Source organism: Myxocyprinus asiaticus, chromosome 35 (genome assembly GCF_019703515.2).
Source record: "Myxocyprinus asiaticus isolate MX2 ecotype Aquarium Trade chromosome 35, UBuf_Myxa_2, whole genome shotgun sequence".
Lineage (NCBI taxonomy): Eukaryota > Metazoa > Chordata > Actinopteri > Cypriniformes > Catostomidae > Myxocyprinus > Myxocyprinus asiaticus.
This window is the reverse complement of record NC_059378.1, coordinates 23394839-23410639: the sequence shown is the minus strand read 5'-3', so window position 1 is coordinate 23410639 and position 15801 is coordinate 23394839. Positions and strand designations below refer to the sequence as shown.

General features: G+C 36.4%; 1 protein-coding gene across 3 annotated transcripts; it reads right to left on the bottom strand.

The window, feature by feature from the left end:
- Positions 1 to 1115: 1115 nt before the first annotated feature.
- Positions 1116 to 14262, bottom strand: ctns (cystinosin, lysosomal cystine transporter). 3 transcript variants are annotated; one of them, XM_051673088.1, is made up of 10 exons: positions 14085 to 14262; positions 12034 to 12112; positions 7910 to 7997; positions 7501 to 7604; positions 5567 to 5704; positions 5380 to 5479; positions 3632 to 3751; positions 3296 to 3466; positions 1643 to 1760; positions 1116 to 1547 (listed from the first exon to the last, which is right to left on the bottom strand). In XM_051673088.1, exons 1-10 carry the CDS (start codon positions 14245 to 14247, stop codon positions 1402 to 1404), a joined length of 1227 nt encoding a protein of 408 aa, XP_051529048.1. In that variant the 5' UTR covers positions 14248 to 14262; the 3' UTR covers positions 1116 to 1401. The 3 variants fall into 3 exon arrangements, with proteins under 3 accessions (XP_051529048.1, XP_051529050.1, XP_051529049.1); XM_051673090.1 differs by lacking the exon at positions 14085 to 14262 and adding an exon at positions 13266 to 13316; XM_051673089.1 differs by lacking the exon at positions 14085 to 14262 and adding an exon at positions 12197 to 12570.
- Between the last annotated feature and the right edge of the window lie 1539 nt (positions 14263 to 15801).

Here is a 15801-nt window from a genome sequence, read left to right as displayed (position 1 = left end):
CCATGCTTCAGGGTTGATATGGTATTCTTCGGCTTGCAAGCCTCACCTCTTTTCCTCCAAACATAATGATGGTCATTATGGCCAAACAGTTAAATTTTTGTTTCACCAGACCAGAGGAAATTTCTCCAAAAAGTAAGATCTTTGTCCCCATGTGCACTTGCAAAATGTAGTCTGGCTTTTTTATGGCGGTTTTGGAGCAGTGGCTTCTTCCTTGCTGAGCAGCCTTTCAGTTTATGTTAATATAGGATTCATTTTACTGTGGATATAGATACTTGTCTACCTGTTTCCTCCAGTATCTTCACAAGGTCCTTTGCTGTTGTTCTGGAATTGATTTGCACTTTTCGCACCAAACTACGTTCATTTTTAGGAGACTGAATGTGTCTCTTTCCTGATCGGTATGATGGCTGCGTGGTCCCATGGTGTATATACTTGCGTACTATTGTTTGTATAGATGAACGTGGTATCTTCAAGCATTTAGAAATTGCTCCCAAGGATGAACCTGACTTGTGGAGATTCACAATTTTTTTTCTATGGTCTTGGCTGATTTATTTTGATTTTCTCATGATGTCAAGCAAAGAGGCACTGGGTTTGAAGGTAGGCCTTAAAATACATCCACAGGAACACCACCAACTGACGGCAATTAGCCTAACAGAAGCTAATTGCCTAATGGCTTTACATCATTTTCTGGAATTTTCCAAGCTGCTTAAAGGCACAGTTAACTTAGTGTATGTAAACTTCTGGAATTGTGATATAGTCAATTAAAAGTGAAACAATCTGTCTGTAAACAATTGTTGGAAAAATTACTCATGTCATGCACAAAGTTGATGGCCTAAACAACTTGCCAAAACTATAGTTTGCCAACACGAAATCTGTGGAGTGGTTAAAAATATGTTTTAGTGACTTCAACCTAAGCGTATGTAAACTTCTGACTTCAACTGTACATGTGTACATGTGCTATGCATGTGCTGACGCTTTTATCCATAGCAATTTACAGTGCATTGAAGGTATATATTCTTATGAGTAGCCTATTTGTGTTCCATGGAAATCTTAGACACAACCTTTTCCAGTGCGCCATGCTACAGGAAATATAGACAATAAATTCACACAAATCCGCTTATTCAGTAACAGTGTTTAATTCAACACTTTATTCATTAATTTAGTAGCCTACTATTCAGCCAAGAGACAGTATCAATTTAAGGCAATCTACCATACAAATTTACAAAAATATAGACTAACATAAAATTAGATATGCATATAAAAGATGAAGGCTTTGGTGTAAGATATACATATTTCCCATATACATATTCATCAAAACTTTACTAAGACACTACATTTCAAACCAGAATCTCTATTAACATGTTCCATGTCATGTTTTAAGGCCAGTGGTGAGGTGATCATACTCTATTTTTGATCATCTAAATCATGGTATTGTGGTTTTCTGTTTCTGTACAGACAATAATGTTGTATGAAGAACACAACATCAAAAAAGATGGAAAGCACACCCAATCCAAACTTTGTTGGATCCCCAAATATAAACTTCCATTTATCTGTGAAAAAACAAACAAAAAAACACATTCAAATTAAAACAGAACCAGATTTAGTGTAAAAATGTAAGTATTATGAGATGCTTGTGTGGTCTCACCATTGTTATAGGCCTGAAGGAACATCTGAAGCAAACTAAAACTGCCCCCTGTGAAGTCGAGCAGCACATTACCAATGCTCCACCCCTCTGTGCTCTGCCTGCGGTAATTCATATAAGCCTGCAAAATATGTCATATTAATGAACATTATGAAATAGTATGCCGCACAAAGCTGTACATAGCAATGTTTAAAATATATCTTCTCCCCTCTCTGAAAATATCCATACTTTAAAATCTTCTTCCGAACATGCATTTTAAGTGGAGTTTCGGGAGCTTGGCAACTACAGCACATTGTAAACACATATAATTGGAAACTAATGAGTCGCTTTATTTCAATGTGGAAGAACGTCATGACTCTCAGTGCAAGCAGTCCATTCTGTACTCTGTCTGATTCGTTGGAAGCTCTTGATCAACCTTGTGTTACAAGCCGCAAGTACATGTATCTGCACAAATTTGTTACCACAATATGGGAAGTGTGAAATCACTATTTTTAGCACCGCACCAAAGTCTACTGCTCTGGTCTATGACTAGCTATCATTCTTAAAGGAGTAGATTACACAACTATGAAAATTCTGTCCTACATTATATCTCACTACAAATTGTTTAATTCTGAAATACATAAAATTATAAGGCCAATTCACGCTGCCCCAACAAATGCCAACACTTCAATCTCTCTAAAGTTGGCTGTTGTATTCAGAATGTTGAGAATCATTACTGTTGTGTTCATACTGATCCAACAAACACCAACAAACTTACGTGTTGTTGTTTGCCCTTGAAGAAGATGATTGACAAGGAAGAGGTTGCGTATGAAGCCAAACATGATTTAAAATATAATTTTTATATAGATTTAAACACATCTAGCATATAGTGACATTAAGCTAGTTGTAAAAACATTTTGTATTTGTTGGGAACTTATTCATTCTGAAAGTTCCATCGGAGGAAAAATATTTCACACATGAGATTATGTCCATAAAATGTGGGAAAAGTTGATATTTTTAATTACTGCAGATCTGCAATGAGTTCGGTGTTTGCATTTTCTGTGTGAATTGACGCCATTTGAGGAATAAAGAAACTTCATGCTTCAGCAAAAATCTATCAATCTCTGTCTGAGATACGGACTCCGTGTCTTGCAAATTTGTGTATTTCCTCACGAGTGTCATCCACACAAACTGCTGAACCCATATAATTTTGTTTTCTTTTATTTAGAAGGGGACGGAAAGCTCAAACAAATTCGCTACAAAATGTTATTAATCGGGACTGACTGCATTTCTCCTGATCTTCTAATGCAGTTGCGGCTGCGCGCATTCATTTTCTATGAGCTGACAGGGACACTTACCTCATTGTCATGGCAACGGTTTGCGCTGAAGTTAGATTATGTCAGAGTCTGTTTGAGTTTGTTGAAAAATCATACCAGACTGCTCAAACTTTCAAAGACCCGACAAACAGCGATTAAACATGTTAAATCTGTGAAAACAGACGCCAACAAATGCCAACAAAGGCCAATAGGGTAAACACACTGATCCGACAAAGATAGCCTTTGTTGGGGCAGTGTGAATTGGCCTATAGAGGTTAAATGCATTGCGGAAGCTGTTTCTTGTTCTCTTTATAATTAAACCATTTTTGTGCTGTTGTGATTGGAGATGGAAGAGTTGTACCTGAGGAATGTACTTTACAAGTGTGACACCCAGTTTAATATAAGAGAAGTAGTAAAGATACTCCAGCCAGGAGATCTTCCGTGCCACTGCAACAAACAGGGAGACAAACGCAAAGGTCCAGCCAATCACTAATAAGCCAATGGCCACTTTGGAAACCTTTTGCCCACCTCTCTAAACAACAAAAAAGCAGAAAAACAACAGTTAAAGAAGCAATAACATTTTCTTATCTACAAAATTGCATTTTCATTTCTCCCTCAAAACAGGATAATCACTCAAATTTTAAATACTAAGGAGATATTGTTCCACAATCCTAAATCATGACATGTTAATGTTTACCTCATAGATGGCACACTGGCAGATATAGACGAGAGTGAGAACTACAGCATGAAGACTGAAGAAGACATCATTGGAGTCGACAGGATTGACTCCATTCGGATCATTACTCAAAAACTCCTCCTGTAGGAACACCATTTATATAGATCTATTAAAGGGATAGTTCACCCAAAAATGAAAATTCCCTCATCATTTACTCACCCTCATCCCATCCCAGATAAGTATGACTTTCTGCTGCTGAACACAAATGAAGATTTGTAGAAGAATATCTCAGCTCTGTAGGTCCATACAATGCAAGTGAATGGTGGCAAGAACTTTGAAGGTCCAAAAAAACACATATATGTAGCATAAAAGTAATCCATACAACTCTAGTGGCTAAAGGTGCTGCAAGCAATTTTTTCATTGAAAGGTATGCAAAACTTTTTCCTACTCCCTTAAAGTTATTAATGAAATAAGTGTCTTGAGATATCTCACCGGTCTCTGTGCCAGCTGTAGACTTTGTAAACACCAAGCAAAAATGGGAACAATGTGAACACACCTGTCAATCATTTTGCTCGTTCTCATAGTATTGTAGTTGCAGCGAGGTTTATTGCCATTTTTAAGCCATGTTGTTCATAACAGTTGTCTGTTGAGGGCGCTATTTTGCTGCTGTTGTTTTGAACAACAAAAAAACAGTTTCTGCATAATGTTGGTCTCAATAAAGCTAATTTGTTATCTTTGGAGTGTGGGTTTTGGAAAGAGTGGCCGTGGATAATTCAACGGCTCAGTCTTGTGAATGTAGAAAGGATGAAATAGCTTACAGCACCTTTAAATACATGTGTTCAGAAGCAATATGATAGGTATGGGTGAGAAACAGATCAATATTGAATTCCTTTTTACTATAAATTCTCCTCCCTACCCAGTAGAAGAATAAAAGATGAGGAATGTGAAAGTGAAAGTGGAGATTTATAGTAAAAAAGGACTTAAATCTTGATCTGTTTTTCACCCACACCTATCATGTCGCTTTCTGAAAATATGGATTTAACCACTGGAGCCTTATGGATTACTTTTATGCTGCATTTATGTGCTTTTTGGACCTTTCAAAAGTTCCAGCCACCATTCACTTGCATTGTATGGACCTACAGAGCTGAGAATTTATTAAAAAATTCTTTGTTTGTGTTCAGCAGAGGAAAGTAAATCATACATGAGGGTGAGTAAATAATGAGTGAATTTTAATTTTGGGTGAACTATCCCTTTAAAAAAAATTGTCAACAAACAATGGCAAGTCTACTACTTAAATACACCTAGAGCTAAATTAGTCTTTAGGCTAGTAATAAATTGCATATAAATATAAATAAATGAGTTTAAAGTCTTAACACGCTTCATTTGGCAGTCTTTGAGACCTATTTTAGACCAGTATAGGTTTTTCTTGAAAACCTTTTGTAAACAGCAGGATATTTCATGACAAAAAAAATAAAAATAGGACAGGGCTTGATTTTATCCACTGGAAACTGATTGGATCATGAAAAGTCTCTATAAGAGGACTTGGTGACATCAGCCAAAAAGTAAAGTCGATTCAAAGCCGGAGCATCTGGAATGTACATTACAAAATTAAATAGGGTCAATATTGATTTCATGTTGACTTGAACTTTTGATATTAGTGAATAATTTTGCAATATCCAGCCATTAATTAACATGAATACCAAAATAATCAACAGATCTACAACAAATGAATGTGACATTACAACTGCAGCTGTGTCAAGTGTTCTCACCTGTATATACGGCACCCAGAACAAGCCAACATTGAACACACTGTAAGCAATGAATCCAGTTAGATTGAGAGCGAGGAAATCAAAGCTGAGGCCTACCACACTGTATGACACAAAACATACACATTACTCATCAAATCAGCACTTCATTCACTATAAATACTCGATTCTCAAGGAAAATAATCTTTACCTGCGTCGTTTCCAGTTCTCAAATGCTTGTGGGTAGAACGACACAGACCAGGCCAGGAAGTAAATCCAGCCAATGATTTGGTTGATAATAAAAAGAACATTGCTTCTGACTATCAAGAATCTGATTCGAGTTGTATAGCTGGAAAAAAGAGATTTTGCTTAAAAATATTAGTTACAAATCTACAAATCAAAGACAGATTTATTGTTACAAAATGCTACAATGCCACTGACCGGAGAATATGTTTCATTTAGTAGGGCTGGGTATTGATACAGATTTCATGATTCGATTTGATTCCAATTCACAAGCTCTCGAGTAGATTCTGATTTCGTTTAGATTCAAAATCGATTCATATGGGTATATTTCAGTTATAATGTACCTTTTGCTTACATATGAAAGACATTTTCACACAGCTAATGCCGTTAATTATACAGGGGACCTTCTAAGTAGGTACATTATTATATATTATACTACTCATATATTTATCCATTCATCATTTTGGTCACATTTTGGCTTTTTAAAAATGAACAAATACATGTTTTCAATCAATAAATAACATATTATATTTCATATATTATTTTTTGTTACATGATTATTATTTAATTGCATAATTTGTACTACTTACATGTATTTACATTGATTTGTTGAACATGTGCTAAAAATCGTTACTGTCTCTTTAACAATACCGGCATTTCTGTAAAGAGCATCTGAAGATGAGCACATATTAATGAGAGTGACTCGATTGGCTTTATCTCATCTGTGCCATGCGTGATTAGAATTAAATGTTTATTTTTTTAACAACAACTGACTGTAGAGAAAAGAAAGGGTTTTAAAAGAGACATTATTCAATGACAAATGGGTTGCGTGGATTTCGTCTTTGGACACGCATTACACGGAACAACTTTTACTCTCAACATAAAGTGAAAGGATCTCGCTGCTGAATACTCCACCACCACTATACTACTCAATTACTGGTGAGTGAAATGCAAACATTTACCGGCCAGTTGCCATATTTATACATTTTAGTCACATAGCTTAAAAATGTGTATTGCAAATGCGAGTGATTCCTCTCATTGTTGTGGAGGCTTGCGCATAGAGTAAAGGATCTTGTCGATCTTGGGATTTAAGAATCAATAGAGAACGTTCAAATGAAGCATCGGAAAATCAATATTTTTACCCACCCCTACCATTGAGCATATAGAGATGTCCCCTCTAGGTGTTGTTTTTAGAATATTGCATATATCTCTTCTGTTAACGCACATGTTAGACTTACAGTTAATTAAGAAATCAAACAGCGAGTGATTCCAGCCAGGTCTCCTAAGCAACCAAATTGGCCCGGTTGCTAGGGAGGGAAGAGTCACATGGGGTAACCTCCTCGTGGTCACTATAATGTGGTTCTCACTCCGGTGGGGCACATGGTGAGTTGTGTGTGGATGCCGTGGAGAACAGCATGAAGCCCGCACATGCACTATGTCTCCGCGGTAACGTGCTCAACAAGATTAATAAGATGCGCGGATTGACGGTCTCAGACACGGAGGCAACTGAGATTTGTCCTCCACCACCCGGATTGAGGCGAGACACTACGCCACCACGAGGACTTAGAATTGGGCATTCCAAATTGGGGAGAAAAGGGGAGAAAATAAAATAAATAAATAAATAAATAAACAGAACTGGTTTTGCAAGATGATGATTCAAATGTCTCCATGCCTGGCTGTAATGCATTTACACATGTGGCTTAATGCCATAACTGACAACAAAAAATAACAACAAGGAAATGTGAAATAGATACCATATCTTATTTATAAAGTATGCAAATGAGTTGAACAAAATGTGGGCTGAGGACTAATAGAAACCTACAGGAGAACATCACTTATGCAATATTTATCCAATAATGTTTTCAATTGGTGACAGTTAACAAAATCTGGTTTACAACACACCTTTTTATGCGAGTGTCATTGCTGTAAAGGTAAATGGTCACCTGACCAACCCCCTCTGCACGCATTTCAAAAGATACAGATGTGTTTTCTGCTGGCACAACAACCTGTGCAGGTATAAACAGTAGGTATATTTTAGCTTGTATGCCAATGCAGAACTTGAATGTTTCCTTAATTCAAAGAAAACTGTTTATTAAAACCAAATATTATTATACCAGTATAATGCGGTTAATGAATATTTTTTATGTTAAGGCTGATGAAAACAGATATGATGTCCAGTATTATAAAAAGTCATGCTTGTATAATTTAATCTAGAATTTTACATATTGCAATATACAAGACCAAAAGTGTAATCATTATTTGTATTTAGACAAAGCAAGTTATAGTCATCCCTAGTGATAAGTGTACATACCTCATCAGGAAGTTGAATTATTAAAGAGACATTTCTTGATTTATATGTGATGTTGAAATAAACTGTTATAGCTGTGTTCAACGGTGTACTGTAAAATAAAACAAATGAAAGACCAGGTAAATTATTTCTCTGAACCCATTACCATCAGTAGGCCTACATTAGATTTGATATTAACTTAGTGACTGCCTAGTACACTAGACTTGATGCAAGGTGACCCAGCAGATAGAAATAACTCCAATAAATCAGATGGTTTGTAGAAAGAATAACAATTTTAATTGGTAATATTTAATAAAGGAAGTAAAGTCGATTGTAACGAACACTGAATAAATGCAAAATAATAAAGAAATACATCTGGAATATTGAGTAAATACAGTTGAAGTCAGAAGTTTACATACACTTTAGCCAAATACATTTAAACTCGGTTTTTCACAATTCCTGACATTTAATCGTAGAAAATATTCCCTGTCTTAGGTCAGTTAGGATCACTACTTTATTTTAAGAATGTGACATGTCATAATAATAGTACAGAGAATTATTTATTTCAGCTTTTATTCCTTTCATCAAATTCCAATGGGTCAGAAGTTTACATACACTTTGTTAGTATTTGGTAGCATTGCCTTTAAATTGTTTAACTTGGGTCAAACGTTTTGGGTAGCCTTCCACAAGCTTCTCACAATAAGTTGCTGGAATTTTGGCCCATTCCTCCAGACAGAACTGGTGTAACTGAGTCAGGTTTGTAGGCCTCCATGCTCACACACGCTTTTTCAGTTCTGCCCACAAATTTTCTATCAGATTGAGGTCAGGGCTTTGTGATGGCCACTCCAATACCTTGACTTTGCTGTCCTTAAGCCATTTTGCCACAACTTTGGAGGTATGCTTGGGGTCACTGTCCACTTGGAAGACCCATTTGCGACCAAGCTTTAACTTCCTGGCTTATGTCTTGAGATTCTGCTTCAATATATCAACATAATTTTCCTTCCTCATGATGCCATCTATTTTGTGAAGTGCACCAGTCCCTCCTGCAGCAAGGCACCCTCACAACATGATGCTGCCACCCCCATGCTTCATGGTTGGGATGGAGTTCTTCGGCTTGCAAGCCTTACCCTTTTTCCTCCAAACATAACCATGGTCATTATGGTCAAACAGTTCAAATTTAGTTTCATCAGACCAGAGCACATTTCTCAAAGCTTCATTCTCAAAGATTCACAAGATCTTTGTCCCCATGTGCACTTGCAAACTGTAGTCTGGCTTTTTTATGGTGGTTTTGGAGCAGTGGCTTCTTCCTTGCTGAGCAGCCTTTCAGGTTATGTTGATATAGGACTCATTTTAATGTGGATATAGATACTTGTACACAGTGGCGAATTCTCAGGGCCAGCAAAGCCTTCTCTGCTGGCGAAACATGCCAAATAAATATATATTTTTCATCTTTTCATTCTCAATCACCTTTTTGCCTATGTATTTTTAATCCTTTCCACTCTTAATCTACAAACAAATAGAGAAAAATGAAAAGTTTATCCAGTGTGACAACTGTTTCACAAATCATATGCACGAAGCCGAAGCAGCGTGTGAGTCTGAGCTCCACCCCTCAGGCCTTCAGAATTTCTTCAGAATCCCTCAACAGTGCAAATGAATGAGCAACTAAAGTCAGATTTTCAGATTCATCAGCCAATCAGATTGATTTATTTGTTCTTGGTGGGTGTGATCTTTAGGATATGTCCTTCTAGCTGGCCTTGAGTGATGCAATCACGAATTAAGTGATGTACGTAATTCAAGAGCGAAAAGCGTAAGATCAAGCTGTCTGACGAGTCGGCTGCCATCACTAAAAACACGAGATGTTCTGCAAGACCGTGTGATTGCTTAATTTATTAAACAGGAAAACAGGGCTGATTTTCACTTCAAGTAAATTTGTAAGTGCTTTTTGCATTGTTATAGCAACATCAGGAGGTTTCTAAGTGCAAATTAGGCTGCTTGAGCATTCGGTGTCAGATCAAGATTTGAAAAGTAGTGCTGCGTTCCATTCAAATCAGAAAGTCGGATTTTACAACTTCCTACTAGGAAAAGTGCAATGAAATGCATCTTGAAGTCAAAATTACAACTACAAGGCTTGTGCAGAAATTCTCAACTCCGATTTTGGTGAGATGCAGGGGCATAATGTCACACAAATATGTCCACACTCAGGGAGATATACAAAGTAAGTGATAAACATTCACTTTATTAAGTAATATCGATAAATTAGTTCATTTCCACATTACATGATATAAAAGCTTGTTTAACAAATGCCTGCAGAAACAGGTGTATAAAACATGATAATCTCTTTTGATAATCCTACACCTGTAGCACAAATGCTAGCGCTGCAGCATTGTTTACCAGTTGGGTTGCTAGGAGACATCTCTAATGAGAGTCAAACCCCTGCTAAGCTAATGGGAGCGGGAATGGGATGCATTTATGGTCGGAGATATCAAGTAGGAACATCCCTCATCCAGCTTGAATGGAACGCAGCATAACTGTGTACCCTGACGAAACTAAATTTATTGCAAGCAACATTTAAATCGCAAATATTATTAGATAGATTTTTCCAGGTATTATAGACCTCCTTGGTAGATTCATATGAAAAATTATGATTTTTGAATGTCTGTTTGGGAGACGTTCATTTCACAAACAGTCATGCTGCAGTTGAAATTAGGCTTGCTTGAGTATTAAGTGTCGTTTCAAGTTCTGGCTTTCGTGCATGGACGTGTTTTTAAAATGTCAATTGGTATTACTAGTTAGCTGTGACATAATGTATGATGCCCAAAGGCACAGGGTGCCTTATTCATTGTGAAACTGTGTTTTCTTAATGGCATGAATCACACTGAAGGCCTAGACTTTAAATGCACGGCCCGCCACTGCTTGTATACCTGTTTCCTCCAGCATTTAAAAAGGTCCTTTGCTGTTGTTCTGGGATTGATTTGCACTTTTCGCACCAAACTGCGTTCATCTCTAGGAGACAGAATTAGTCTCCTACTGCAGCGGTATGGTGGCTGCATGGCCCCATGGTGTTTATACTTGCGTGCTATTGTTTGTACAGATGGACGTGATACCTTCAGGCATTTGGAAATTGCTCCCAAGGATGAACAAGTATTGTGGAAGTCCACAATTGTTTTTGCCTGAGGTCTTGGCTGATTTCTTTTCATTTTCCCATGATGTCAACCAAAGAGACACTGAGTTTGAAGGTAGGCCTTAAAATACATCCACAGGTACACCTCCAATTCAGTACACCTCCTATCAGAAGCTAATTGGATAATTGTCTAAAGGCTTGAAATCATTTTCTGGAATTTTCCAAGCTGCTCAAAGGCACAGTTAACTTAGTGTATGTAAACTTCTGACCCACTGGAATTATGATATAGTCAATTAAAAGTAAACAATTGTTGAAAAAATTACTTTTGTCATGCACAAAGTAGATGTCCTAAACGACTTGCCAAAACTATAGTTTGCTAATATTAAATCTGTGGAGTGGTTAAAAAAAATGAGTTTTAATGACTTCAACCTAAGTGTATGTAAACTTCTGACTTCAATTGTAGGTCTTAATGATATAACCCCTAAACTAAGTCTATAGTATGTTGTCTCATCTAATGAATTAAGTAAGTAAAAGGATTAAGATGGAGAGGAGCTGAAAAGATATTTGTCTGAAGCTATATAATACAAATCAGCATGCGAGCTTGGTTTATCTCAATGTTTTTGTTCTGACAGAGAAAACAACACATTCAGCCTGGGTCTCGATGACAATCAGGGCCTAAAACTGCGTGAACAGTACCATTTAAGACATTTTTTTTTTTTTTTTATCATAATCATAACTAACTCTAGCACTTAGGTAGGTATGATGAGTAACAAAACAGTTACTAAACACTGAATAAGAAAAATAAATACTTAATATCCGTGCCTATATTTTGAGCATTATCAAGTCCATTGATGCCATGAATGTATAGATAAATGATTACACGAATGTGTATATATGAATATGACTTCATAGCTGATTATAATTGATTTCAAGCATAAAATCACATAAGCAAAGTATAAAATAAAGAAAATCATCTGTCCACACGCATCAAGACTAAATACACACAAATCTTGATTTATAGTCATACCTTAAGGTAATGGTGATGTTTTGTGAAGATTTTTCCTGTAGATTAACTATTTCTGGAGCTTTGAGGGACACTTCTGCATCTACAAACATTGAAAAGGTAGTAATAACAATGTTCATTTGTTTGTGTTACCATATTGTTTGTAAATGTAAAATATTGAACTCACCACTGAACGCAGTGTGCGCGCAGACAGACAGCGTTATGAGAAACAGAATTATGTTTTCTTTCATCTCGAGTTTATATATTTTTAAACTTGCAGTTTACAGTTATGCATGAGTTAGTTGAGCTATCATAAAAAAAAAAAAAGAAAGAGTGAGAGCACTTCCCAAAACGGCGATAATTATTGGAAGGTCAACGCAGAATAACAAATGGTCAGTCGATTAACAATTGTGTCCATAACCCAATAAACTATAAAACGACGAGTGTAATGTCTGTCATAGGATAAAAGTGATATTTTTCAGTTTGTAGTTCCGCATGAGACATTTTGGATCACGAGGCACAGGTCAGCTGACTTGAGTATGACGTCATTAGTCGAGCAGTGCCAGAGCCCTTCTACCAACAACTGGCGGGTCCATAGACATTCTATGGGCTGTACATAGGTTTTTTAATTTTAATGGATGTATACGGAGGAAATGCTTCAGTACGCTGAATAAACTGCTTTTGTGAGGAAACAGCTCATCATTTAATGAACTGACCGCCTGTTCACTAATCTTCAACATATTTTACACTAAATCATTATTTGCGAATGAACTGTGTGGAGTTTGCAACAACAAAATCGCTGTTTTATAATAGAGACGCGGACAATTTTGCGATAGGTGGTGTCAGTTTACGGCTCTCCCCATTCATTTGTATGGTGTCTGCAAATGGTCACTTACTATCGTAACAAGGTAGATTACAGTTAAATTTCCTAATATGGCAAAACATATAGGGCCGTTCGGCTCCTGCCTTGATACAATGCGTGCAGGTGTAATGACACCTGTCCGCAAATTATCCCGAAATTTGAACCTTTTGGAATGTCTGATTTGTTTCATGATTAATTTGAGTTTCACCATATCTTTCTAGCACCATATCTTTCTCAAGAGGCTATTTCCAGTTATGACAGTGCAGCTCTTATCTTCTTGAATGGGGAGACACAGAAATCTCAAAAAACGGTTGGTTAAGATTACGATCAAAGAAATATTTCACATCAACAGTAAAATCTGACAAAACTGGTACCATAAATTGTGCTTCTTTACCTCATATGATGCTGAAAAACGCAATTTCCCCGGCTTGTTTAGCTAATGCGCATGCGCTTTCTCAAGTTGATTGATAGGCGATGTCTGTGTATAAAAGGTGATTGGCTCTTTTGCCTGTAAGGCGGGACTTCCTTTTACATCCGTTGACATTTGGGCGCTAGAGCTCCTTGGTTGGGAGTTACAATTTCTCCCATTCATTTCAATAGAAGTGGCCAGTCTCTGCTAATACTCTGGTTTCACGCAGAATTGTCTCAACATCTTTTAAAGTCTTATTTGCTGCTGGATATGTTGTTAAATGCTGCTGTTCACCACTATTTTTTTTTTTATTCATTTATTCACATAATCGTGTTTATCAAGCTTCAATAGTTAGGCCCCATTATGAATAGCTTGCAGTGTAGCCAGCAAAAAATTTTTTTTAACTTCTTTAAATTAAGATTTCTACTTGGGAAGCTACAGTTTGAAGTAGCTTCCCCAACATTGTTCTCTTGTACTTTTTGGAGCTTGAAAACAACCACAGGTAGCCTATGTATAGAACATAGCATGATCTGGATATTCTGCTTGATGTTTTGTGTCCGAAAAAACTTTATAACATGTTTTGTGTGACATTAGGATAAACTTTTTAAGTGTTATGGCCACAGTGTCCAGATATATTTTCAGGGTGGCACACAGTTTTCAACTGTGTTGTAAATACATTTAAAATATCAAATTGTTTGGCTACAGTAATGCTAGATGATATTAATGCTGAAACATCATTAATTAACAGCAGCTATTAAAGGGATATTTCACCCCAAAATTAAAATTCTCTCATACTTTACTCACCCTCATGCCATCCCAGATATGTATGGCTTTCTTTCTTCTGCTGAACACAAAGATTTTTAGAAGAATATCTCAGCTTTGTAGGTCCATACAATGCAAATGAGTGAATTAATACCAATACTTTGAAGCTCCAAAAGCATATAAAGGCAGCATAAAAGTAATACATACAACTCCAGTGATTAAATCCATATCTTCAGAAGTGATGTGATAGGTGTGGGTGAAAAAGTCATTTTTTTTTACTGTAAATCTCCACTTTCACTTTCACTTTCTTCTTCTTTTGTTTTTGCCAATTCACATTCTTCATGTATATAGTCACCTACTGGGCAGGGAGGAGAATTTATAGTAAAAAAGGACTTACCTACACCTTTCAAATCGCTACTGAAAAACATGAACATTTCCAAGCGTAGGTCCTATTAAAATATGCCCAAATATTACTGCTTGACTTGATGCAGCACACTAAAGAATAAACAGTGTTGGGCAATCTGTTAATGTTTTGATATATTTTTGGAAAGAAAATGTTTACCACTTGATGGTACAGGGTCGTTCACAAGCATGGTCAAATGATTCAGAATGAAGCGCAAACCAATTTGGACCAGTCAGTTCAGACTGATGAGCCGTTTGACAAATTCGTTCAAAATAACTGACTCAAAAGAGTGATTCGTTCATGGAACGGACATCGCATTTTATTCTAAAGAGTTGACAGAAAATACAGGGAATGATTTTATTGCTGAAATACTCTCAGGGAAAATTATTAACATTGAAGCATGATAGAATAACCTGCCAAATTGGCTACTTGCCAGCGTTACCTGTAAGGTTGATTTTCACTTGCGTCTGATGGGAGTTCATTTCAAACCCTGTTTATAAGAATGGGGGAATGACAGGGAACCCCTAGCCACCACCTAGCGCCACCACTAAGCAGACAGGGAAAAATGTTTCACACTGTTAAGAGCCCTCCAAAAAAAATCAGGCACTGGTGAAACATCTACTAAAGTGAAATGTTTGCCATTTATATGTTGCTGGCAAAAAAAATTATTTAGTCAGAATAGTCATCTATTTCTGAATAGCAGTCAATGGAGAAACATGCTTTTTGTCCACATAATGGTGTAGTTACAGCATCTACCAGCAGTGGGTAACTGTTGAAGCTAACCATCTTAACCTTGACCCTCTGATTGAGTCTCTAAATTTATCTCCATTAAAGCACCACCACTAAAACAATTAAAGCTAAAAAAAACAAGCAAGGAAACTATTGAATAACTAGTTGACCATTCTAATTAGTGGCGTGTGGTGGACTTTTGAAATGAGGAGGCAGTTTTTTTAGTCATGTAAATTCATAGTGCAGTTACATTTCACATTTACTTAGTTTTCAGGTTAAATCCTTTCATAAATCTGATACATCACAATATGTAAAAAAACATAGGCCCTTAATTTGTTTTTTCATGTATAGTTATCACTGATAAAAAGTAACATTGTTGCATATGTACTGTATGTAACCACATATTTTTCAAAATACTACAAGAATGGCTGCTTTCATGTATGTAACATGTATTTTCCCAAATAATAGTGGAATTTGAATATGTAGCCTACATATATGTCCAAATATATGAACTATAGTTTTAAATTCATGGCCATATATCAGATTTTTGTATGGAAATGTGAAAATATAAAATAAATGTTATCTTACAGTTTATAAGCATACTATAAAATGTTTGTATTGTTTGTA